General features: G+C 39.5%; 1 protein-coding gene across 5 annotated transcripts in view; it reads left to right on the top strand.

Moving 5' to 3' along the window:
* Positions 1 to 1,909: 1,909 nt before the first annotated feature.
* The window catches only part of ZDHHC2 (zinc finger DHHC-type palmitoyltransferase 2), a 40,473-nt gene continuing 16,023 nt past the window's right edge, over positions 1,910 to 26,359 (top strand). For 2 of the 5 annotated variants that reach the window (XR_010389057.1, XM_064511098.1), the window contains exons 1-6: positions 1,910 to 2,140; positions 16,044 to 16,070; positions 19,906 to 20,000; positions 23,454 to 23,574; positions 24,543 to 24,612; positions 26,087 to 26,119. Coding sequence is in view for 4 of the 5 variants with exons in the window: in XM_064511098.1 (XP_064367168.1) it covers positions 1,975 to 2,140; positions 16,044 to 16,070; positions 19,906 to 20,000; positions 23,454 to 23,574; positions 24,543 to 24,612; positions 26,087 to 26,119 (512 nt within the window). In the remaining variant the exon portion in view is untranslated. Of the gene's footprint in view, positions 2,141 to 8,488; positions 8,586 to 16,043; positions 16,071 to 16,771; positions 17,186 to 19,905; positions 20,001 to 23,453; positions 23,575 to 24,542; positions 24,613 to 26,086; positions 26,120 to 26,359 lie in introns of those variants that run through there. The other 3 variants (XM_064511100.1, XM_064511099.1, XM_026104589.2) reach the window with 3 other exon arrangements.

Genomic DNA, 26,359 nt, shown 5'->3' with positions numbered 1-26,359 from the left:
GTTGAAACTTATGATGTGTCTTTGATGATTGTAAAAAGTAACAGCACAAGATATTTACAAAAATAATGACAATATTGAATAGCTTTTCATAGCAACTAAGTACCATACAAACATGAACTCGCCCTTGCAGAGTTTCTAGCTGCTGACTTCTCATGATGTAACCATGTCGCCCTGGAAAAACACAACACGTTATCCTTTGTATCTGAGAGAGGTCGCTGTGAGGTATTTCCAAAGAGTGCCATCAAATGGATTAAATTGCCTCTATTTCTTTTAACTTCTGTCAGTAAAGCATGGGGTATGCCTTCAAGCAGGAGCAAATTTTATTCCTTATACTTTTAAAATCTATTTTGAATAACTGTGGATGTTCTCATTAACCACACTAAAGTCAAATCCTTTAAATATTCTAGTAAGATTTTGGCCTCAGTGATGACTTGCATAGATCAATTACAGTTAAAATAATGTGTTTTTATTGTCTATGTCTTGAAATGTTCCTTTTGGTCCCCTTCCTCATGTTTTATGAAATACATTACACAGGTATATCAAATTTAGTTTTTCAGTATCATTCACTATGTCTCTTTCATGTAATTTGTCTCTTCCCTTTTGTCTTTTAGCTCTCCCTGATCCCAATTTATGTCAAACGCTAACAGTTGTTATATGTAAATCCAATACCCTTTCCATTATGCAGTATCTTTTCTTAAGTGAGTAATTATATTCCAGTCTTTCTATGGCACAATATTTTGTTCATTTTTCTTTTGGAGTAACTATATATTGAGTAGATGGCTTCACTGAGCCATTCACAATGACATACCACTCTCTTTCTTGGCTAGCTAATTTACTGCCATGGAATACTTCATCACTTTACACATTCCTCTCCACAGATAATGTATTGCTCAGCCATTTAGTTTACTACGGATAACTGAAATTCCTCAGCCTAATCTTGAATAATGAGAGCCACACGATTTTGTATTACATAAAAATACTGCAGCCATATGGTTAGCTTCTTTTCCTGTTCCTCAGTAAATATGCTAACAACTCCGTTTTGTACTTGGAACCTGGCAGCACACCTCTTGCGTTTTGGTCATATTTTATTTGATTTTCTTCTGTGGCCTTCCTGTGGCCTGTTCCTAACCCCCGGCAGCTGTGTGCCTCTTGGGCACGGTGCGCACACTGCGAGTGCTTCGTTTCACACCGCGCCTCCCGTGCGAGGCGTTGTACAAGCCTTTTCCCGAGTCCAAGCACGTTTTAGCAAGCCAGCTCTTTCATACCCACTGCACCGCCAACGCTCGCAAAGCCCGTAGCAGATTGCAGAAATACGAGGGGCCGTTTCGGGCATTTCTAATTCCGGAATTACAATAACAGCAACGATTTTGCAGTAATACAATCTGGATTTACTACGGCATTTCACACGTTTTGTTGGGGCAACGCAGAGCGGCCTTGGGAAGGCGCGAGCAGCCCGCGGCCTGCCACCCTGCCACCGGCGCCCCACGCACGGTGACAGGGCGTACGCGCCACCACGATGCCATCTGCGCTTGTGAGCCGGGGGCACCTTCTTGTTTTAAAGCACTTCCAGGGGAGGCTGGGCACCGCTGCCCTCGCTTCGGGGCCGGGAAAATGGCGGACGCTGGGTTTGGCGCCGCGCAGAAGCGGGATGAAACCGGTCCCGCGCCTTTGGGGCCGCGCGGAGCGCAGCGTGTGCCGCACGTGCGGGCCGCACCGCGGGGCCGGCGCCCAACTTTTCCAGGCGCAACTCGTCACCCGCCGCGGGGCGCGGCGCAAACGCCTCTGCTCCCGGCGCTCCGCGGAAGCGCCCAGCTGCGGCCCGCCGCCCCCGCGGAGCGAGCCGCGGGCGCCGGAGCGGCGGCCGTGGGCGGAGCGGCGGCGGCGCCCGCCGGAGGGCGCTGCCGGCGCGGGGGGAGGGCCGGCGGCGGGCGGGGCGGGGGGCAGGGCCGCGGCCCCCCGGAGTGAGCGGCCGGGATGCGGTGCGGGAAGATGGCGGCGGCGGCGTCGCCAGCCGGGGCGGCGGGCGCTTGGGGCGGCGTGCGGCGGCGCTGCCGGCGGCTGCTCTACTGGGTGCCGGTGCTCTTCATCTCCAGCATCCTCTGCTGGTCCTACTACGCCTACGTCGCCCAGCTCTGCCTGCGTGAGTGCCGCCGGCGCGGGCGGGCGGGCGGGCGGCGGGGGACGCCCGGGCGCGGCTGGGCGGCGGCGGCCGTCGCTCTCTGTGGGCGCGGGGCCGCCGCCGGGCCGGGCTGGCGGGGAGCTCCCCCGGGCCCGCCGCGCTGGGGTGGCCGCGGGCGAGGGGCTCCGTGCGCTGCGCTCACGCGCGTGGCGGGACGCGGCGTGGAGTTGTTCCCCGGGTGGGTGAGCTGGGGGCAGAGCGACCCCGCTGCCGGGGGGCGCTGCCGCGGGCCCGTCCTGACCTCCCCCCCGCGAAGTGCGGGGTCGTGCCGGGCCCCCGCGCCGCCCTCGCTCCCGAAATCGCCGGGGTCACCGCAGCCTCTGTGCTGCCTTTCGCTTTTGCGATGTAATCGTCTGTGACTTCCACTTAAAGGTGGAATCGATCCAAGAGGGTTTTGGGGGGTTTGAGCTGTTTCTCCGAGCTGCTGCTTACGTGCAGCCAGATGCGCGTGAGCCGATGTGACGGGGGCTGGCGGGTGTCTCGTGCGGGTGGCAGAGGCTCAGCAGATCTAGCTGTGCCTCCTCATCCCTCACCCTGCACGACGGCATGTGTGGAAACAGGGGTTTCCATCAACTAACAGGAAAATAGGAGCAGGTACCAGGAAGTGGCTGAGTCTACAGTTGGTGCAAGTAGAGAGACTTTTTGGGGAGGTATTCCCATACCATCATCTGCCATCATCTGAAAAATGCCCAGCTGTCACAACTCCGCGGTCTGTATTTGTCATTGGCGGCCTGCAATTCGTTTGGAAGTCGTCTTGACGATGCACCTGACACCTCCTCAGCAATAGGCAAATAATTAATTACATCCTGTAGGTCTGGAATAACCTGAATATTTGGTTGAGTTTGACTAGTCGAGACAGAACAGTTTATTAAAGGACTACCTAGCTAGGCTTTCTTGAACTAATTCCTATTTCTACTGGAGTATATGTTGTAGAAAACAATGTAATCGTCAGTCTGTAGATGCTAATGCACTAGCATACAGATGTTTTATAAGCAGTATTACAATAATGTGCCCAGAGGAATACAAATTACCCATTGGATCTCCATTCACCTTTTACTGTCGGTGGGTCCATAGTGTCCCTTGAGGCTGGAGTTACTTAGCTTCTGTTCAGAGAACAAGGGAGAGGATAAAAACCTTGTCAGGTTCAGTGTATTTATAGGCACATATGACTTGGCCAGACTTCAGCTGTTCGAGATAAAAATCTCAGTAGTCTTGTAGCTAATCTTGGATTATTATTTTTTTTTTAAACAGAAGAATATGATAGGAAAAATTTTGACTTACAGATGCTTATTCCCAGGTCTAGCTCCTCTTTCGGAGTGAGGTCTCAAGACTTGGGATGGTATAGTCCCTATCAAGGATTTTTTTTTTCTCCCACTAATGACATTCACATTTGTTAGTTTTAAGTGCTTGAAAAATCATTATTGGCAGCAGACAACTTCTGGGTAAACTCTGTAGAGATTTCATCTGCATGACTCCATCCAGTGCCCACGTTGCTGGGCTGCATTTTGGCGTTTCTTGTGTGGCTGCTCTTCATCTAGAAATTGGGATTCGAGTACCCGGTGCTTCTCAGAAGAGGAGGACTGAAGCGTGTACCTCCAGTGCAAGGAAATGAACGGGCTGGAAAGCTGGGGGAGGAGTTGCCTGAGTGAGCGTGGAAAGGGGAGGTGAACTGAGACAGGGAAGGCAGGGATGTTTCAGGGGGAAGTGACCCGATAGTTAGCACCTGTCTTAAAGTACACATTCCCTTGATACTTTCCCCAAAAGAGTAGCCTTGATTCAGGCACTGCTGTTAGAGTGGTCTACTGTATATAACATCAGAAAAATGTGTTTTAGTATGCTAATGCCTGAAAGCATTTCCTAAAGCCTCTTAGGGCACTGGGATGCTTAAAACTTCCCTCAAGCTATTTATTTTGCCATAATACTTTGAGAACTGCTCTAAGCAAAGAGCTTGTGGGAAGGAAGTAAAAGGAAATCTCAGAATTCCCCAAAAAACCCTTGCATTGAATTCTTTTCTATGGACAAACGTCATTTTTTTCCCCTCTCCCCCCTTCCCATTCTGCCTGGCTTACTGGTTTGTGAATTTGGCATAACAATCGTTCATGATTTGAACTAATTCTCTCCTTTAACTATATCTGGATGTTTTTCCTCATTTTTGGCATATTAAGATAAAATAAACTTATGCCTCATCTTACTAATGAATATTTAGTATAAACAACAGAAGGAGTAGCTAACAACTTGGAGAACAAAAGCCAACAGCAGGAGCAGACTGTAGGCATTTCAAGTGCTTTGAAGCCAGCCTGTCTGTTCAGTTCATCTTTTATTCCTGCAGCACCGACTGCTGAAGAAAATGAATATAACTGTGTCTTTTATTGCAGCTTACCATCTTTGATGCTAACAACGTTGTACAGGGAACAGTGTTAACTGTAGTTTAGTAGGACTTAGCAAGTAACCTTTGCAGGGTTATAACCAAAGTGATTTCATTGAGCTTCTAGTAATGAGATTTCAAAATGTAGTATTTTGATTGTTTTTGAAATTTCAACTGGGGATTGTAGGAGAGAAGTTAAATTTAAAAAAAAATCCTTTTAAACTGAATCGAAGTCTTTAATCACTAAAACTGAGTAGTCATAGTATTAAGTAACTTTTTAGAAGTGCAAAAAATGGTTTAGCCCTTAGAAATAAAAAAAGGAATCCACAACTTTTAACTACAAAATTTAGCATGTTTATGTTTCTTTTATTAGTGAATTCAGCTAAGTGCTCATGCTGCCTTAACCTTTAAGAAAAAGGAGAAAGGTATTGAACAGTAGGAAAGGGTTATCTTCTTCCTACTGGTTATAGAATACTGGAATTAAATGTGTAAACAAGTCAGTTTTAAAAATTGCTTTGCTTTATTCCATTTCCGTGTTCTGGATTTTTCTGGTATTTTAAGCTCACAAGACCTCTGTTTGCCAGTAGTACTTGTCTCTTCCCCCAGAATAACTTCCTCTGTATTTAAACTTAATGGACCTTTAAATATTCTTTCTCTTAAAAATATTTGAGTATGTTCATAAAAACCTGAGTGTTTCAGAGTGTTTTTCTTCTTATACAAAATGGTTGTTTTGAAGGTTGGGCAGAGGGATGGTAAATAAAATATATGTAATCCAGAAACCAGTCTGTCCCTTACATTTTTACTGTTAGTGTATTTATGTTACATAAGTGTATTTCATAAATAGTTTGATAACCCTTATTTGATATTTAAATATTTATTATGATTATTATACAGTGAGTATGAGCAGATTTCTCAGTTATATTTGTTTAAACCTTTATTTGCCAGCTGAATTCTGATGCAGGAAGGCAAATCAGGATAGGTGATTTGGTCCCAGTGTATATTTTTTTCTGGATAGTACTTGCTGCTAAAGTCAGTTATTAATATTATGTGAATTTTAATAGATAAGAAAGACATTCCAGTTGAAGCCCATTTTTTGAGTTATATAACCAATAATTTAATTTTTAAAATATCTTTCTGCTGTCATCGGACCTACATGTCAAGTAAAAACATATAGTTCAAATGAAATCAAAAGAACTTTCAGCACATCATATTCGAGGATTGTACCTTCATACAATATTCCTTTTATTGAAGGCATGTTGCTTTAGAAATTGGTTAAAAATCATGCTTTCATAGGACTAAAATTGTAAGAGCAAAAGATAAATCTCTCCCATCTTTTTGGCTGCGTCTAAGAGTTTTGACATGCAGCTAAGGGGTGCTCTTCCCAGAACTGTCTACAAGGCAGTGAAGCTTCCTCTTTGATTTTTTTAAAATAACAAAGCAAAGCTGCAAGTATGTTAAACTGAAAAGCTGTTCATTTCCAAAGACTCTGTAGTGCCAGAACCACGCTATTTCTATACATGATAGATGTTAACTTTTAAAGAAAGCTATTAAGAGATCTGAAGGAGCGTGCTTTCTGTGTCTTTGGATGTCACTTTGGAGACAGAATATAAGTTAATAGCTGAAGGGCTACGCCAAACACTGGTGCATGTAAAAGGGAACATGCATTGTATTGTGAATTTTTTTTCAACTGTAGTGCGTAATTTTTCCTGGAAAATGTGGATTGATCTGTTTCTAGGATCAGCTGTGCACTTAAGTAAAACACAACTTTCTTCTGCATTCTCTGGTACAGAAAGTATTTTGTGGCACCTCGCAGTGCTTCTTTCTTCTAAAGCCGCAAGTAATCTGCTATGCAAAGCTGTAGTCATTCTGTATCTCTAGAAGTGGAGTCATTCGTAGGACTGTTTGAAAACTTCTTTCTCTCTTTTTTTGGAAGAACAAAGGGAGAAGGCTGAATTTCCAGCAAAAATTTCAGAAATAGTAAAATGATTAAAAGCTTAGGGGAAAAATGTCTTAAATGAAAAACTGTATACAAACATACAGTTTTCTTTATATATCTGAATTGTAGAATTTTTTTGCACCTTAGTTAAAAGGTCAAATGTTGTTTTCAGAGTCAATTGGCTATAATATCTATGTATCATAATATCTATGCTGGGGGCAAAGAATGTGTAACAGGGAAATTATAAAGTGGGTTTCCATGTCCCATTTCCCGTTGCGAGCCAAACTTCTGCTTGGAAAAACTGCGTGCTGGGTTGCATGGGATTTATCATTCGTTGTGCTAGGTCACAGGAGCCTCCTGGCTCTCCAAATCAAGTCTGCTGCTATGGCAGGCACCTTGTCAAATCCTTCTGAGAGTGCTCATTTTAAAAGTAGTTAGAGGTTTTTTTTTCTTCTGTTACTGCTGTTGAGTCTGTCCTGAGTCTTCAGATCCATACTGATGTGGAAACTTATTTTCTAATTTATTGGCCAGTTCGTATTCCTCAGTCCTTTGCGTCCACGTTGTCCTCAAAGGAGTGAGTAATAGAGGTGAGCATGTATCTGTGTGTATGTTGGAGGTGATTGTTGTGTTTTTGAGATAGTAAATACAATACCTAAGTCTTTGGAATAGGCAGAATAAAAGAAAAATGCCTCAGATTAAATGAGGGCATGTCAACATGATAAATCAGAGAGTTGTAAACGAGTATCCAGGATAAGAGTATTTATTTGGATTGGTGGAAGTATGTTTAGTAGTATGCATTTCTGACCAAGGAAATGAGAAATCAGCGTGTCTTGGAGCTACTACTCGCTTTTAGAAATTATTAAATATTTATAGTTTTTCAGTAGTTAAGAATAATCCTGTCTATGCACTGGAAAAGGCAATGTGTTGTAGAGGGTAGATTTTAATCCTGGATTTCTCAAGCATAGTCTGGTTTTACCTCTGATTAATTTGTAGCCTGTAGTTAAATCAGATGCAGCTTTGCATGAGGTACCACAACTCTTGTTAAATTGTTTTGTAGCTCTAAGGGACTGATAATATTTGAAAATAAGATTTAATCTTCTGTATAAAATTTTAGAGGCTTCAGCATGATCCTGAATTCTCACATCTGGAGATAAAGGAAATGCAAATGTTATTCCAGTAAAAATATCCATGCTAGATGGAGGTATTTGGTGAAATCTCATACTCTTTTAACTCCTGCCGGTTGTACATGCAATAGCTACATCTGTAGATGCATAAATATAAAGCTAGAAAATTTTTTTAAACATATTTCCTCTTTCATTGCTTTTGTCTTGTGTATGCAAGCATTCCAAAATTTCATAAATATGCCTTCTTAAAAAGAGGGGAAAATATAGGCTATATCCAGTGAGTGCACTGAACTTTGATAGCTGAACATGCTGAACTTTCCACCTAAGATATTTAGAACAAGAACATTAATTACAAATAGAGTTCTTCCCTCATCCCCTTCATCCATTGCTCCTGTACGTGAGAAAACACATGTGATACTCAGAAAATACATACTGGATTCAGTAAATTCTACATATGCAAAGAAAATGATTTTTCTTATGCCTTCATTCTTAGGTATTGCTGTAATTTGGGTTCGTAGAGCTGGAAGGGACCTCAAGCAGTTACCTAGTCCATGCCTCTGACAAGGCAAAACCAGTAGTTACTTGCACCCTTGTTTGTCAGAAATGTTCTTGACAATCTCAGTTATTAAGATCTTTTCCAGGTTTATTTTTCTGCTAGTTTGTGACTTGGAATTACATGTTAGAAGAAAAATACGAAAATTTAACAGCGTCGTGATAGTTGTTTACAGTTAAAATAACTGCACTGATGATAGGGCTATTCAGTAAATACAAATTGGTTGTATATGCTCAATTTTAATGCATTTTTACGTGTCATTAAATTCAAGTTTAACGCTTTTGCTCGGGGAATCATGTCCTAAAATAAAGCTTGAATTTTTGTTTTAAAGAAGGAAGATAGATTTGCCCTGGAACACAGAAGCAAGCATTTATTAACTACTTCAGTGAAGGGAGAGGGAGTGAGTGATCTGGCTGATCTGGATAAGGGTAAGTGACTTTAGATCAGTTGGAGAGGGGGACAACCAGACATTCACAGTCCAGTCTGGAAAGCTCATAAGCCGGAACTTGCCTTGTTCTTTTAACTGAATCAGTAACTGTGGTCCGTCTATGCCCAAATACAGCACAGAACAGAAAAACATGAAATGACATGCAGCTGCTCTAGATGTCAGTGGTCATGAAAGGTTTTGGCTGGAGGACCAGATTGGTCAGGGCTGAACTGGGCATTTTGACTCTTCTTAACACCAATGGAATGGAAGTTATAGCGGGAGGACGAGCTGCTTAATTCATCTCAGTTTAGGGACAGAATTAATGTGTGCCCTGTCAGCATGGTGCAGTGTGATCAGGATCAGAAACAGCAGGAAATACCGAGACAGAAGCTAACAGACCCCACACCTTACAAAAAAAAGTGGAGGCCCAAGTTTGGTCACCCGGATTTGAGCCCTTTATTCAGTATGTTCTCCAAATGGATCAAAGGCTTCATGGTATTTGCTGATCATGTCTTGTAGTTGTCTACATCTTACATGTGACTACAGAAATAAAAGTATGTTGTAACATTGCAGTTGGCTGTTGTCAAATACCCTTGTCTACAAAAATAGCAAAGGCTTTTGTATATTTTATACCATATTTTGCAAACACCACAGTTTACATCTTTTGAAATCTCTGGCTACTTTTAGGAAAGTTTCAAAACTCACAGCTGAAGTAAAATCGGCATTTTGAATTTTAGCCAGCAGAGTTCCTCTGCGTTTCCCAAATTTAATTGATTTCTTTCTCAGAATTTCAAAAGGATAACTTCCTTGGTTCGTTCCTGCTTCAAAAGGTGATGCTCCCCCTCTTCCCGAAAAGCTTCTCTTCTCCACTTTTGAAATTGAATTAACCTCCGTCCTAAGTATGATTGCTTATCTTGCTGTGTAGCACCTAGTACTACCTGCAGGTTTTGTGCCTTGAAGTTTAAACCATGGCTTCAAGTTGAAAGCATAAGGTTTATGATGAAGGTATAATTGTTCGATAAGAGTGCGTTTTCAGTTAGTTGCTGGATGCGTAATAGCTAACAAAGGTATATTTGCCAGCCTGCACTTCTCCTGTTTCCGGAGAGGATCCAGTCATACAACTTCTTTAGGAATAATCTTCATTCTTAAAGTAGCCCCTGTGACTGGGAAGGTAAATAGGAAGTTTGTAAGTGTGAAAGATTAGATCAGTTCTTGGCCATACTCAGTGCAAAACCAACGTTTTTTGTAACCATAGCCTAAAGGGATCTCCAATAGCAGTCTATGTTGGATGGCTGAATGTTGATGTAGTTTGATGTGCACAGTGCTAGGAATTAAACTGAACTTACCAACATAATTATGAATTCTGTCAAACAGCCCTAAAACATATGGGTTATTGATGACTACTTACGCTGACCTTAAATCTGCCAGAAATAGTTCTGTTACTTTTGTTCTTAAATGAAACGTTGGTGGCTTGGTCTTCACCTTTTCATTCTGAATCAATGCAAAACACTGCCCTGTCCAGCAAAGAGGTAGTTTATTACTATCATTGGTTTTTTTTTCTAAATTATTATAGACAAGGGTAGAACACATGCCATAAGTGTAAAGCACTTCTGTGTGTACAGAGAGATGAGTTAAAGTGCATCTATAGATCAGTATTTTACAGCTTCAGATACGCTATGAAGATAAAATACTTACTTCGTTTCGTGGATCAGATAAGGATGTTTAGTTGTAAAAAAAGTTTGAGAGCAGCAAGTATTTATAGATGTGGCTGCAGAGGCTCATTAAAAAAAAATTCTCGTATTCTGACTTTTAAATATTTTAAAAATGTACATTAAGCTGTGGAAGCAAGATTTTGTATCCTTATCCCCATCAAAGCTTTAAAAAAAATTCAGTGCTTTCTCCAGTCTCTTTTTTCTTTGTCCAACGATTATATTTACCATTCAAAAACTTTGATTTTGGGGTGCAGAAATCAAGTAAAATTTAATGTTAGCTAATGCAAAATTTTAACAGGAATCTCATCCTCCAAGTTCTTTTGTTTTTTGTGCTAGCAGTGTGTTTTTGCGCTGTCTCTAGCTACATGGAGATGGATGCCTGCTTAATTTTTCAATGGGTAAATTGAGAATAAAGGTTTCTAGAGAAAGTGAGTCATAGTTCAAGAAATGGCAAATCTAGTTCCAGTGCTAATTCAGACTAAGGTCTGAGCCAGTGCAAAGTGGCTTGGCTGAGTCAGAAGAACGTGTGTAGGTTAACCTTTTATATATACATAGGTGGTTTAGTTGGCAGACTCTGCCTGTTGTGTTCTGCTGCTGCTGTGTGACTAGATCCACTTCGGCTAGCGCAGGGGCCTTTCTGCTGGTCCTTTCTCCTCCTACCACCCTCCTGCGTGCTCCAAGGCCAGATATTCTCTGAGTATCTTCTGTCCTCTTTCCCTATCAAGGCAAAGCTCATAATGCTGAAAGACTTAATTCAGTAAGGAAGATTACCAGCAACCTGAGGATGAATTCCCCTGGCTTCTCTGTGTGTGCTTCCCATCCTGAATTCTTCCTCCTCCAAAGAAAAGAAAAACAATGACCATATTTTGTAATGTAACTTTCTGTCCTCAGTCACTGCTTTTCTTGCAAGCACAGCCTATTTAGCAGTATAGGCTACTGAACGTGCTGTACACCTTTCTGGCCGAGTGTGATTCATGGTGAGCAGGAAGCAATGTTTCTGGCTCAGGAAATTGGCAGCTACGTTGGCTGAAGTCCTGCATGTGTCACAGCCTGATCCCTAATTCTGACAAACACTTTCTGTAAGCTGCATGATGAAACGGAGAGGCTGTGGTGAGGGGATAGTCTGCTGGTACTGAACTGTAAATGGCATCCTGGCAGTATAGCAATGGTTGGCGTTGGAAGGCCAATTCTTAGTGAAATTGGCCCCTGCAATACTTGAGGAGATGAACAGAGCTGTAACTTCTAAGGAATACTTGAAGGTGGGTCCATGGTTTTGCAGTTATCCTGCCTCTGAAAATACAGAAGCTATCATGCCATCCTGTTTCAAATAACTTTATTCTTTTTCCTCCAAAACTGTAAAACTCTTAACGGTTGGAATAGGTATGTCCTAGGTGGTTATTTTTAGTCTTTGTATATTTAAGTAGTTTTTACACTCATTAGTTGTATGCGATTTGACTACCAGTAGGCAAATTTGCAGTATTTAAGCTGATATTTGTTAATGACAGAATGTACAGTCTGACCTACTTTTTTGTGTGTTGCCAGCCGTAAGTATAATCCCTAGGAAGAGAGAGGAGACAACCACTGGAAAGATGTGTGTAAATTGTCCACAACTACATAATAAAATACCATTGAATAATATGACAAAGCCAGATCACTGTATCTCCTGAAAAATATAGAATTTATTTTTAATAAATTTATGAAGTGTGCTGTTCAGAAGGTGAAAAATTAGCAAACTTGTTTTTGATCAAATCCAAAATTTGTGAGTCAGAGCTTCCCCTCTCCCCCTTGTTACAAAATGATTTTCCATGCGCTTAAACAGTGTAAGTATAAGCATCTGGTAGTTACACCAAGAAGTCCTTGTATCATGGTCATTTTACAAATAGAGAAAGTTTGAAGTAATTTGGGTTTGATGCTTTGATTTTTAAGGGTTATCTTTGTACTGGTTAATATATAGCCTGTGTTCATGTGGGGAGGGGTTGAGAAAAAAACCAAAACAACCCTTATCTGCTCTCTGGTTCTGTGCTACTGCAGATGCCTCGCAGTTACTTTCCCACATACCTCTTTCAGGGAGCCTTTGTCAAAGGTGCTTCAAAAAGACATGAGCATAAGGAGTGATACTTCACGTTTTACAAAGCTGGAAGTTGTTGGATATCTTGCATGCTGCTGTGTGTCACAGTTTGAGAGGATGTTTGTTGAGCAATGCAGTTTCCCTCAAAACATCAATCACAGTCTGGAAAAAAAGTAAGATTGAAGATACTGGATTCTCTCTTCAGACTTGTGTCTCCTACTTCAATCTCTTACCATGGCTGCAACGTAGAAGCGTATAAGACGACTCTGGGTCTTAGCAGAGGGTAGAAGAGATTAGAATGTCCAGAGGTGTCCAAAAAAAGCAAAAATTGGTTCTCAGTCTGCTGTGCTTAGCTGGATATTTGAGGCCATTTATGTTTTAGCCTTCATGGTGTGCAGCTTCTGACTTTCTGGAATACTTGGCTTCTAAGTTAGATATTGCAAAAACTGAAAAAATTGGCTGCTGAACAGAGGCATGTTCTGAAGAGCGTATTTCATCTGGGAGGTGGACAGAAATTTCAAAAAACTGTAGTCTTCCAGTGAGCTAGAAATTATTGAATTTGTATTTATCTTGTTTCTTACTTGAGGGTAGCAGGTGGAGGGAACTTGTTAAAGGTCTTCCAGTTAACAGCAAACTTGTATTTTGGCCAGCTGTATTGGTCACTTACTTACAGACTAGTGGAATAGTTTGTCTTAGGCATGTAGGCCATCAGCATTGAAATTCTCATCTGTCCTAATTAATACTTGTAATTGATCCCCACCAGCTGTTTTATTTTAGGGAAGAGGATGAGGGGAATAAAAGAGTGCTCTTGTCTGATGTAGATTCAGTGATCAGAAGATAAATCTCAACTTAAGCAGATTAATTACTACAGTTTATCCAAGATTAAAAAGAATGATGAGCAGCAGTTCTCTCACAGCAGTGTTCTGTGCCGTTCCCTTGTGAAGAAGAGAGACTGCCACAAACCACTGTGAAAGGTCAGTGAAAAACTTCAACCTCTGTTCTACATCTGTCCTGAACCCAGGAGCCAACTGCAAACTTGCTCTATACTGTGGCTAAAGAGACAGATGTACTCCTTTTCTCCTCCTCAGTTCTGGGAAATACTGTTAAAGTTTTCATGAGAGCGCAAGCTAATGCTAACTAGATGTAAAATAACAAGTGGATCTTGGTTTGAAGTTAGTGATTCTGCATTGTATGCCTGGCTAAGACTTTTTGATTAGCAGAGAGTAGTTATTGCAAGAAGACAGTCATAGGTTCTGTGTCAAAAGGCAGTGGTAAGGTTTCTGCATACCTTGCTGGCTGTACCTAGTGGAAAGAGAAAATGAAAGTTTGTAAATTGACTGTTTTGTCCTAGTCTGTCAGCTCCAGCATTTTTGAACTGCCCATCAGCTCTAAAGATTTTTTGGTTATTTCCAGTAGATGACAGTTTACTTACAACTTTACCATGTTCGTGCATTCTCATATTGCAGCATCTCTGCTGTTTTCAGACTTCTTCCCTCAACTTCTTTGTCGCCTAGATCTAGCTTATCAAGTTGTGCTGTCAATTAGCTAAACTAGAAATTTGAAGGGAGAATAGAGTTTTCTTTATAAAGGTTTAAGCAACTCCTATGGTGTCTTTCTGACTTCTGTTAGGAACTTCCTAACCTTGGTAATTCGCTGTTTTCCCTCAGGTAAGATAGGTGCTCATTTTGGTTGAGCTGTAGTCAGCTATCCATTTTAATAGACCTATTTCGTAATTATAGAACCATGGAATAATTCATGTTGGAGGGAACCTCAGCTCATCTAGTCCAACAGCTTCCTCTTATAGACCAGTTGTGAGATCAGACCGTGTTGCTCAGGGTTTTAGCTAGTCAGGTCTTGAAAACCTCCAAGGATGGAGACTGCACAACCACTCTGGGCACCCTGGTCCTCTGCTGAACTGTCCTCCTGGGGAAAAAGTTTTTCCTTATGTGAAGTCTGAATGTCTCTTGTTTCAACTTATGTCCATTGTCTCTTGTCCTCCCACCATGCACCACTGTGAAGAGCCTGGCTCCATCTTCTCAGTGCCCTCTCCATAGGTACTGTTGGGTTCCTGCAAAGCTGTCTCTTCTGCAGGCTGAACAAGCCGTGATCCCACAGCCTCTGCTCCCACGGCGAGTGCTCCAGCCTTGACCAGCTTGATAGCTCGCTGCTGAATTTGCCCCAGTTAATCAGTCTTATCCTGGGGGGCTCAAAACTGGTTGCAGTGTTCTAGATGTGGTCTAACAAGTGCTGCGTAGAGGGGGATAACCCCTTCCCTCGCCCTGCTGGCCATGCCCCTGCTCATACAGCCCAGGAGGCTGTTGCCCTCCTGTGGCCGGGGCGCACCGTGGACTCACACTCAGCTCGTGGCCCACCAGCACCGCAGGGCCTTTTTGCAGAGTTGCTCCCCAGCCCGGCAGTCCCCAGCCCGTATGGCTGCAGGGGCTTGTTTCTGTCCAGGAGCAGGATTTTTGCCTTTCTCCTTGTTGAATTTCATAAGGATCCTGCTGGCCCCAGCCTGCCTGTGTCCCTCTGGATGGCAGCCCTGCCCATGCATGTATTGACTGGTCCCCCCAGTTCGATGTTCTCTGCAAACTCGGTGAGTGTTCACACCTTCATTTCTTCCAGGTCATTGGTAAAGGTGTGAAGCAGAACTGCTTACCTGGTAAATTCCTGCATTGTGCAAGATATACTTAAATAGCGACTCTTACTCTTATCAACAAGCCTAAGTTTGTCAAGTTTAATAAACCAGGCCAGGAGGGGGAATGGCACAGCTGTGTGGCCTGTCAGTAGCAGCTGCCTCATGCCTGCAGGTTGTGCAGCCATTCTTGCTGTGAAAGCAAGACCAGCTCAGAGGTCTGTTGAGCTGGTATTCTCTCTCTGGAAACTGTAGGTGCCAGTGTATGACTCTGTGTTATCCAGCCTGCCGAACTGGGATGGATAAATGTGAACTTGAGTGGTTTGGATGGAAAGGGAAGAGCAGGAGGAGGATTTTTTAATTACTTGGGAGTTTTTGTTCTCTCTTGGAGATGTTTGGGGTTTTTTATAATATGACCGAGAGTGGAATATAGATGCAAGAAAAAGATTTGTTATTTTCTATAGATGCAGTGACTGATATGTGATACCTATGTATTCATTGCTGATGTACTCTCACTTTTCCCACTCTCTTACTATTCCAAAATCCTATAATCCATGGGTAGTTTCTTAAAGGAAATGCCACTTTTATCTACTCTGATTTTTGTGCATTTGGGATCTAAAGTCACACTGAGTATTGCTGGCAAAAACAGTTCTGGAATGTGACACATCCACCTCAATAATGGAACATATATAAACAATAAAGCTTGAAGAATTGCAGTTACGGTAGAAAATATCTGTTCTTCAGAGATGGCTTTACTTGGGTTAAGCTTGGGCTACTTCAGATAGAGGGAGGTGCTAGAGAACTGAGCCTGGGAATAGGAGCCAGAAACCTTCATAGGCAATTGGCATTCTTTTTAATTATTTACCTATTTTCGTCATGAATTTACACAGCTATACCATACAAGCTTTACAATGTGTCTTAAGCTCATCATATTTGATGTTTACTGTTCCCTCTTAGCTTAACAAAAAACAGAAGCTTAAAATACTCAAGTACTTTGTTTGCTATTTAAACATTTTTACTCTTTCTCTCTTTCTCATTTTTCAGTAACAATGACAAATATTGGAGAAAAAGGTAAGATTTTTATTAGCAGTTTATAAGTGTAATTCATATATCAGGTGATATATAATAGTTGGTGAGGTGATATATCATATAGTAGTTTACTAGTAAAGCTGCGTTACAGATCTAGTTGATTTTAAACGAGTGTAGTTTTTTATGTTACTCAGCTCCTTTTATTATCCTGCTGTTCTTGAATATTATTTTAGCCATGCAGAATACAGAACAGAAAGAGGAAAACCTTTCACGCTTCTTATTGGCTTTCTGAGTTGCCAACTAAAAACATTCTGTTTTTAGACTTTCCTATTCATAACAAGCGAAGCTTTTCTAAAACCAAGAGCTTTAAGAATGAGCAAGGTGTGTGTGTTGGGGTGGGGAGGAAAGGAATGTACTGAAATGGGAGGTGAATTTTTCTCTCTAGTTCCATTTTTAACCACTGTCTTTGTAGAAACAGTCACAGACTCCTTCAGATCCGTAACCTTTTCAGAAGGAAATGAAACTGCCTGATCCACTATCATTAGAGCTGCTACGTGGAGGCTGTGACATTCTGAGATTGCTTTTCCAGATGCTGTTTTAATAATACAGTGCAACTTGTGTATGTAAAGTGTGGGGCTGTGGAGCTTTTAGATGAAGGGAGGTAGGGGCTGGGAGGCCAAATCGATGCTGCTTGTATTTGTGCAACTTCAGCAGTTTTTATTAAGTCATTTGAGATTCCATCACTGAGAAAAAGCATTTGCCAATTAAGAAATGCTTGCTTGAAAAACAGTTTTGTTCAGTCTGGTGGTTTCTCCCCCATGAGTGCATAAACACATCTGCAAACTTCAGCACCTGCAAATTTTGAAATAATTCCAGTTTCCTGCCACTCCTTGGAACAAAAATAAAGAGCAATGCGTAGGTAGGCGTTGCTCACAAAGCACAAATTATAATTAACAAAAAAAGGTGTTGGGGAGCCTTAGATTGCCTTATCTTTAGTTGCTGAAAGCCTTGGTAAACTTCACTCGAGAAATCTATTGTCCTTCTGCACTAAGTTTTTTCAGAGGTGAAAACTGGAGAAATGTGACTCACCCCTATTATAAGTTATTGTAACTTTCCAGGCAACTCTAGTGATGCTGGAAGTGTGGGTTTGAAATCTGGTAAGTGGATTTCCTTGATGCAAGGATGTTCCATTTGGTTTTTTTGGTTTTCTTTTTGGTTTTTTTTTGTTTGGTTTTTTTTTTTTTTTGGTTTGAGGAACAGTGTAAATTTGTAAGCCTTCCCAAAACTCACGTGGTCAGTTGTGAATGCTTTTTGTATGCCCACCCAATCCCAGAACTGGGAGAAGCCATCAAGGGATGGAAAAGGTGTAACCGAAGAGCTGGGAATGTAAGGGAAAAGACAAAGCCAAGACATGAATGGTCTAGAAGACACAAAATCAGGAAAGGAAATAAATCTAAGTGTCTAATTAAAAACCTGGAATGGGAGGGTGTGGAAGAATGCTTTTTGGTTTAGTTTCTCAGACTAAGCTTTCCAGATTCCATTGAAGAGTACCAAAGTAGCTTCTTAAGCAATTCATTCTCCATCCTATCAGCTGAATGAAGCAAGAGCCCTCCAGAAAAATAAAATGTGCAGTTATATTTTTCTCAGTTTCAGCTGTCTTGTCTTGGCTCTTCCAGTCTTCTAATAATTTTCCAATATGATTTGTGTAAAAGGAACAGATTTCTAGTTGCGCCCCAGGAGAGAAGAGAAAAGACCTCAGCTACAAATAATCTATGCATTAAACAGGTCTGGAAACATTTTCCAGTACTAAAACAACCTTGAGGAGGGAAGTGAAATCTTTTGGGAGTAGTTAGCTGGTAAAATAAGAACATTAGAATAACCTCCATTTTCCAAAAGTCTTCAAATGAAAGGAGAATATTTTAAAGCTTGATTTTTTTTAAATAAAAAAATTTCTACTACACTTCAAAGCATACCCTATCTCTTAAAAAATAAACTAATAGAAGTTTTACACTGTGCTCCCTCCAGTCAGTCTCTGTACAGTCTCTGTACAGTTTGACTGTGCAGTATGGACTGTGGCTTTTTTTTTTTCCTCTGGACATTCCCTTGCTTGGTACTTACAGTAGTTGTGTATCTTAAGTTTCTCCTTCTCAGGGGATGTATGGTTTTTTGTTTTGTTTGAAGCCACCTGAACTAACCCCAATTAACCTGTAGAGCTATAACTCTTCATCTCGAGTCAGTAGACTCGAGACTTTTTCCAGCAACATCCTTCAATCAATCAAATAAAAATGAGGACATAGTCCAGGAATGGACTATTCCGCTCTTTTTTACATACTGTGTCCTATGCAATAGCAAAATAAGTTTAGTGATGTTTTCCTTATCATGCTTATGCATAAGAGAGGTTAGAATTTCTATCCAGTGAGCTACAGTGGAAATGCTGTTCTTCTTGTGTCAAGAGAGTTGAGGTTCTCATGCTAGACTCCCGTAGGCCCCGGGAAAGCCAGGGTCACCCGAGTGGGGTATGGAGACTGATGGGCAGGTACTTGGGAAAGGTGACCAGTCGTCACCTTGGCCTGCTTGGAGAACTCAGGTGCAAGAATAAACAGGAAAGCTTTATGTCTTGTGCAGACTTCAAAGGGAAAGCATGGGTTCCCATAAAGGAGAATGCCTTCAGGCTAAAATTCTGTTTTCCTCCAGTAGTCTTTGTTTTAATGTAGGAAAAAGGAACTTTCTTATCAATCCCCATAGCCAGTATTCTCACAGCAATAAAATATATATGCAGATTAGTAAATATATATCGTACAGAATTTGTATAACTTGTCTTACCTTCATTTGTATGTCATGAATATACTGCTGTTTAAAAAAAATACTGATTTTGTTTGTGTAGATGAGCTTTTGTTAGAGTCAATAAAATGTTTTGATAAAGATGTGGACTATTTTTGAGAGATGCCTGTGCAATAGTGAGATAATTGTTTACTATAATCTGGGGAATGATTATCGATCTGTGGTTGATTTGGAGTTTATTTCTATCGGTTACTTAAACCAATAAGATTTTTCCAGTTTGTTAATCAAGGAACACAGGTTTTGGATGTTATCTTTACTGTAGTGAATTGTTCCGTATCACTGATTATTTTCTGCAGTAATGTACAGAATAACTGATACATCCAGTGAGAACTTTTGAATAGAAACACACATGAATCCATGGCAGGCTCTTTGACCAAGTTAACGTTACATTCAGTGTTCTAGTAAAACATCTCAGCAAGATAAATGTTGACTGGCATCTATTAAGAAATGCAAGAACTTATCACTGACTGTGAAGAATAAAAAGTAGTGGATATTTGAGTTTAAATAACCTGCAGTCTTTTAAAAACAGCCCCACCATCCTGCATCCTGGAAAAAAAAACCTAGCAAAACAAATTAATTGATTATAGTTAATATTCAGATAGCATATCCATATACACTCAAAGACTCTTCTCACTCTAATCATTGTTTACGTAGCTGTATTTCCTTTATTTTTGCATGGCTAACTCTCTCCATAAATGATTTATAAAACTGAAAGGCAGAGAAAGACCAGTTAAATAGGATTTAACAAACAGATAAAGAGAGAGTGCTTGCTTATTAATTATGGAGTTCTAATATACTATCAACAGTTCCCTTCAAACTTTTGTAGTATTTAACCTATATTATGTCTTCCCCAGCACAGTAAGTCTGTATTTGTCTTATGTAAAGTTGCAGTGCAGTATGTTTGTTGCAAAGCTTTTGCAAAGCCTCTGTATTTACATTTGTTAGAGTAACTCTCCGTGATATGTACAATATCTGTTTGTAAGTAGTATAGTATTGCTGCTCTATTTGTATTAATTCTGTTCCTCTTTGATTTTAGTTGTGTGCCTGGTTGCTTACCACATATTTTTCATGCTGTTCGTCTGGTCATATTGGAAAACAATCTTTACGCTACCAATGAATCCTTCAAAAGAAGTAAGATAAACTTAACTTTTGTTTCTGAACTAGCCTGGTCAAATGTCTGATTTTGTAGTATTTGAATAATTTAGGCTATGAACTTATATGGCTTTATAGTATGTAAAAAGGTACACCTGGTAGTTACAGCCTCTCATTAGGAATAAGTCAGGTTGCAAACAGTATAATTGATGAGACAAAAAAAATTACACGTTCACTAAATTTAAAAATCTTTGAATAGATTAAAAAAAGAGATAACAGTTATGATATAGAGAAGGAAAATAAAAGTCTCTACTTGAAAAATGCCAGTTATTTGAACTAGGAGCTTAAAAATACTGTATTTCCATGCAAATATTTATGTGGGGAAAAATTTTATTTCCACCTGTTTAAGACACATGATCCAAGTTACCTGCCAGCATTTGTCAATTGTCCTCTAAATTACAGCTTCTGCTACATCTTCTTTGATGTAAAGGAACTTGGGGGAGTTTGGGGATGAGTGTACAATCGGGTAAGCTGATGCTGGGAAGTTCAGGAAGGAAACTAGTATATAGCGGCTGCATAGAAAGAAGTCAGTGTTGAATACAAACCCAAAATCTAAGGCCAGCTAATACAGAAATGTTAAATAAGAAGGATCCACTTGTCTGGGAGAATCTTATGGTATAAAACCATGTTCAACATGACATAGCCTCAAGATAATTGATTGTAATTCAGTGTTGGGTTTTTTTTCAGCTTAATTTTGCGTTAATTTTTGACATCATCTTAAAAAAGGAAAAGAAAAATGTCATAGTCTTAATGCAGTTCTTCCCTATGCAACTTGGTACAAACAAAAGAAGCTTTTGGCCGCTTGCATCCTGTCTTTGTACAGAAACTCCAACTTCTGTACTAGGTACCATGTCACATAAGCAGTAAGGCTAAGAGGAAACATGGGGTGGCTGCATTAGAGTTCCACATATCCACAAAGCCAATGTTTATTTTAGATGGACTCACAACAACTTCAGCTCCTCTAAATACCATGCCAACACAAAATAAATAGCTTGTGATTTCTACTCTCTGTTGTGTGAAGGTTCTTTTCTGAATTGCTTTCATGCACTAATAAGATGTGTAATTGTGGAAACAAGCAGATAATTCTAAGTAATGAGCATCTGTCTTGAAATTCACATTGCAAACTTTACTATAGCTTGGGGAGGAGAGGAGAGAAATAATTAAAATTAAGAACCTGCTAATTTAGTAATTACATAGCAGAGTATGTGTATGTTTAAAGTGACGATAGCAGTAATTAGGAAGGTATTCAAGTCACTGGGCTGATGTCAATAAAAGACTTTTAGAACACTACTATTATCAGCATTTTGACAAATCCTCAGTAATTATACTGGATTTCTAAAGTCACCATACAATACTATCAGAGAACTTCAAATGGAGTATTAAAAGTAGTGTAGTTAGGTATTACAAAGCAATATGTGATGTTTCAGTGTTCTTTGAATTTACACAATGTTGCTGGCAGTAAATGACATCTTTTGTTGTTCCATGTCTTCTTGCTAGTCTGCTAGAGCTTTATTTTTTAAATTAATTGAGGTATTTTGTGGTGTTAAGTTACTGTCTGGCTTCCAGTTTCTAGAATAAAGTCTGTAAATCTAAAAGGATATATTCTCAGTTTAACTAAAGTGACATACCAACCGTAACAAATATTCTTCTGAAGACTAAAAAAGGCATAAAGCTTTTGTGTTTTGTTCTAGTGAATACTGCAGCTGGTGGAAAAACACTGGCTATGTATTTCTTTTCTTAAGCTTATTTCAACTTTCTACACATATAAAAAGCACCAGTCAAATACTAGCACTGTGGCTTTGAATTTAAAATACTACTAATCTGACATTTTTCTTCTGATGTTCAGTGTTTTCTCCCCATCCTTCCCAGTTAGAAATAATTGTCCAGAGAAATACTTCAAACTCGAACAATACTGTATTACCCTAACTATAGTGGTGTCCCTATACTTTGGGAAGTTTTTACATAATACGTTTTCTTACTTTCTCTTGAAAGCTTGTGAGTTACCTCTCAGTGGTAGAGGAAAACTTCTGTGGTTAAGAATCTATTGTGAAGGAGTCACCTGGATGCATTTTGTCTTTGAGGGGCTTCGTTTTAGATGTTGCCATTCTGTACCTGTGTGTACCAGCTCTGTACCAGTGTTGTATGAAGGTGGGAGACAAGGTGTTTTCCCAGGCACTGAAACCTTCCTTTTGTTGTAGACCCATAACTCTTCTGGGAACCAATACAAAATGATGGAGCAATAGCTTTATGTACTCCAAACAGCAGGCACCTTTCAAAAAAATAGCCAGAAGAGTGTAACCTTTCTAGGGAAAAATTAAAGGGGCTCTGAGAAATTCTTGTCGCACAATGAACTTCTAGTTTCTACTGGGAGATTGTGAGCTCTTATGAGAAGGGTGGGTTGATGCTTTCTCTAAAGAGGTGAAAATAGGCTCCTAACTATGTGTTTGTCTGCTTTCTTACTTTTACGTGTATCACTTTTATGTAGGAAAAAAGTTAATACTGTTAAAATGAGTAGCTCTTAAGCATTTTTATGGGCATAAATGCTATTTGAGAAGGCATATATTGCTGGTACAAGTTAGGGACAGTCGCTCTTCCTGCCAAATACAGGCTTCTTTTTGGAAGTGATTTTGTGTCTTATTTCTCTTAGAGTTACCAAAGACTTCTGCATCTCCTCATTTCTAGAAACTGCAGTTATTCTGCTGACTGTGTTGCTGTGCTGCAGAGGACTTTGGAGTACAGGAGAATTGGACTTCTTAGGATATACCGTGTATCTATTTCACTAATTTTTTTTTAAACCTTTCAGCACTTACTAGAACAATGTCTGTCGTTGTCATTCTAAACAATGACAGAAGCAGTCGTTTGCTGTTAAGACATGTTTATTCTCTCATATGTAGAGCATCCAACTCTTCTATTCTTTCAGTCAATCTCTGAAGTAGAAACACGCTCTAACACGTGCATGGAGAGAACAGTGACTCTCCAATGACAAAGAATAAAAGGGAAAATGCTAGACACTAGAAAAGAAATCTGGCTGTCTTTTCTACTATTACTGCTGGTAGCATATTTTCTTTCAGTTAAAGGCTGGCATCCTTAGCTTATACTCACTAGCTAATATTTGCTATTAGAAAAGTAGATTAACTGACCCGTCAAGGGATTGGTAATTACATTTGATTATGATAGCTCTTGATCCTCCTCTTGAAGAGTGTTTCCAAGTACTACTGGGAGTACATCAGCAAGAATTCTAATTTGGTCTTATATCTGCTATTAGACAAAAAACACCGTGAACTGAATTCATGTTCCTAGGAACAGCAGGTTATTTGCTGTGACACCTTGTATGTGCCAGTAATCCATCTTTATATAATGAATATGTATCTAGAGATATTTAGTTACCTTGAAATTTGCTAACATATCCTTGATTTTAAAAATTACTTCCAGTTCCACTTGTCATATTCAGACAAGGAATCCCTAGAGAGGGAGCCTAGAGGTGAATCCCAGCAAGAAGTCTTAAGACGAGCAGCCAAGGATCTTCCTATCTATACGCGGACAATGTCTGGAGGTAAATACTGCCTGTTCAGGAGGCCACTGAAGGCAGGTGACTTGAGATACTTTGCTGCCTGAAGGAAGAGAGAATTTTCAAGTGTTTGGATTGTGGGGAAGACCTGCTTTTCATAGTTCGTAAAATAATAAACTGACCAAAGAATTGTGTATATCTAGTAAGTGGAAACACACTAAGCCATTGCAACATCAGATGTTTATGTAACTTTATGCAGTTACATTAATTCAGTAAAAGGATTCTTGCAAAGTAAATTGCTGTGTACAGTTTATGATTTTAAAAAGGATCAACAGCAGCTTGCTAAACGTTAGCAAACAGAAATTGAAAAATTGCTGGTAATATTAACAAACCTCAGAAGAAGCAGTAATAGTCTTTAATTGCATAGATTTCCTGTCTTCTTTCATAAGTAAAAAATAAACATTAATTGCAGGTGAATCATTGTCTGTGTATAATATATAACTAGATAGATCACAAAAAGAAACTGTTACTCTTGCACTCACTGGTTGTTCAGCTGCAAGAACAAAAGTTCTTCCATTGGTCTTAACCTAATGATAAGTTTGTGAATGTTTGCTAGCTAAGCAAATCCAAAAGGTAACCTGATATAGTAAATTAAAGCTGTCAGAATAATTGTTTAAAATGGCTTTTTTGTTGAACAGTCTTTAATGGTTTTCTGGTCTAATATGGGTTTTGTGGATTTTTTTGTTGGTTGGTTTGTAGACATTACTTGGGTTTAAAGGAAAAAATCCTGATCAGCATGATTCCACAAACTGAGCTTTTTGGGTTCACTCTGGTAGATCCTGTATGACAATACATACAGAGTGCTCCAGTGTTTGCAGTTGCTTCTGATTATGCTGAAATACTTTACTAGGAGTTCTGCTGAGTTGGGCTTCTGAGTATTTACTTTTGATCAGACTTCAGGAATCAAAATGTGTAGCTGTATTTATATCTGATCTTGGAACTTTTTACTTTAGCAATCAGATACTGTGACAGATGCCAACTTGTGAAACCAGATCGCTGCCATCACTGTTCTGTATGCGACAAGTAAGAAAATATTTTTAATAAATGCTTTTTTGAATAAATGTTTCTTTTTTCTGGACAGAGAAGCTTTTATTTTTTTATCATTAGATTTATTTATTTATTTCAAAGAAAATCTGTAGCTTACTGTAATTTGATTACTTTCTTGATTCCAACATGGATTAGGTGATCTTAGGCATCCTTTATTTAAAGGTTGAAAATTATGAATTTCAATAAAGAACTTTCCTTAGGAATGTAACCAAAAATAGCTGCTAAACAAAAATTTGCTTTTTTTGTTAGAATCTGAATAAAGATCACTACCCATCTCAGTCTAATCATGATGTCACTTACATCTTATCTGAGGTAATAATATCCTGTTTTTCATTGGATAACTTGAAGATTTTTATTTTTAAAAAGGAAACAACCAAGAAGCCCCCATTTCTCACTGAAGCAGTAATATAAAGGTTTTGTTTGTGAAACATGAAAGGAAGGTCACCTCCAGATTCCTCAGAAATCTAATCGCTTTCTTTCCTCAGTTGTTCCTCTTTTTGATGTCCCCTCAATTAGCTGACGTGCCTCTATGTTTCTCCGCTTTTGCCCCCAGTGATTTAAATCCCTAACTTCAAGAAAAGGGGCTTCCTCAAACACTGATGTATTCTTAGTTTTTAAGGTTGTACCAAATACTCTTCAGCCAGTAATCAATCAAACCTTGCAACATTGTTGTGAGGCAGAAGAGACTTAGCATATTGCACAGCAAAATAGCAGAGGCACTGAAAGAATAGCTGATTTAAGATAGGAGGATCTTGATTGTTCCTACCTTATAATGCAACCACCATCACGTACAACACAATCTCATGTCTGAGTAGGGTAGGAAAAAAGGATGACCTCTGTCATCCTATGAAATGTGAGTCAAATTTACAGAATTTCATTAGATAATATATTCTGCAAAATAACTAAGTCCTTATTTCTCAAAATTCACTTGCTTTGATTATATCCGATTTCTTGTGCACCTTTTATTAATGGAGACTAATTAATTGCAAAAAATATTTTGGATTTTTCACGTAAGGTAAGTTCCTCTTAAAATGCGTGTGTGTGTGTGTGTGTATATACTTGTATAAAAACTATATCAGATACTTGGAAATACATTTATTTGCATCACTAAATATATAACTGGATTAGTCTAGTGTCTAAATCTCCATTAGAGAATAAACAACAGTTGAAAATTTTATTCAGACTGAGGAACAAAACTTAAAGCTGAAGTTGTAGGTCAGATTTTCTTATATCACTAAATTCTTGACAAAACAAGCGTCTTGAGTAGTTGTAGGTAAAATATATTACGTGAATTTAAATAGCTGTCTTTGCTAAATAGATTAGATATCTGATAGTACATGTAGGTAATTCTTAACCTGTACTTGACTAATTTAAGTATAGCAAACATAACTGCTTCTGAATTTTTGGCATTACTTGCATTTTTTGATGCTTGGACTTCTGTTTTTTCAAGATGCATTTTGAAAATGGATCATCATTGTCCTTGGTGAGTATACTATATGCTTTCCTTTTTCAACTTTCTGATTTGGTAAAATAGATTTTTGAGGGGTCTGTTATGAAGGTGATGCTTTACTATTCCTTGAGTTAGATGTTTATGTGAATTCATTGGTCTTGCAGAACAGATGGAATTATTTGCTTATCTCCTCTTTTCCTAGTTATGAAATGTGAAGAGAAGATTATATATCATTTGTCTTTAGACCTTTGGTAACTCTTTATTCCTACAGTT

Source organism: Dromaius novaehollandiae, chromosome 4 (assembly GCF_036370855.1).
Source record: "Dromaius novaehollandiae isolate bDroNov1 chromosome 4, bDroNov1.hap1, whole genome shotgun sequence".
Taxonomy (NCBI): Eukaryota; Metazoa; Chordata; class Aves; order Casuariiformes; family Dromaiidae; genus Dromaius; species Dromaius novaehollandiae.
The sequence above is the reverse complement of the archived record's forward strand: the minus strand, read 5'-3'. Positions and strand labels throughout refer to the sequence as shown.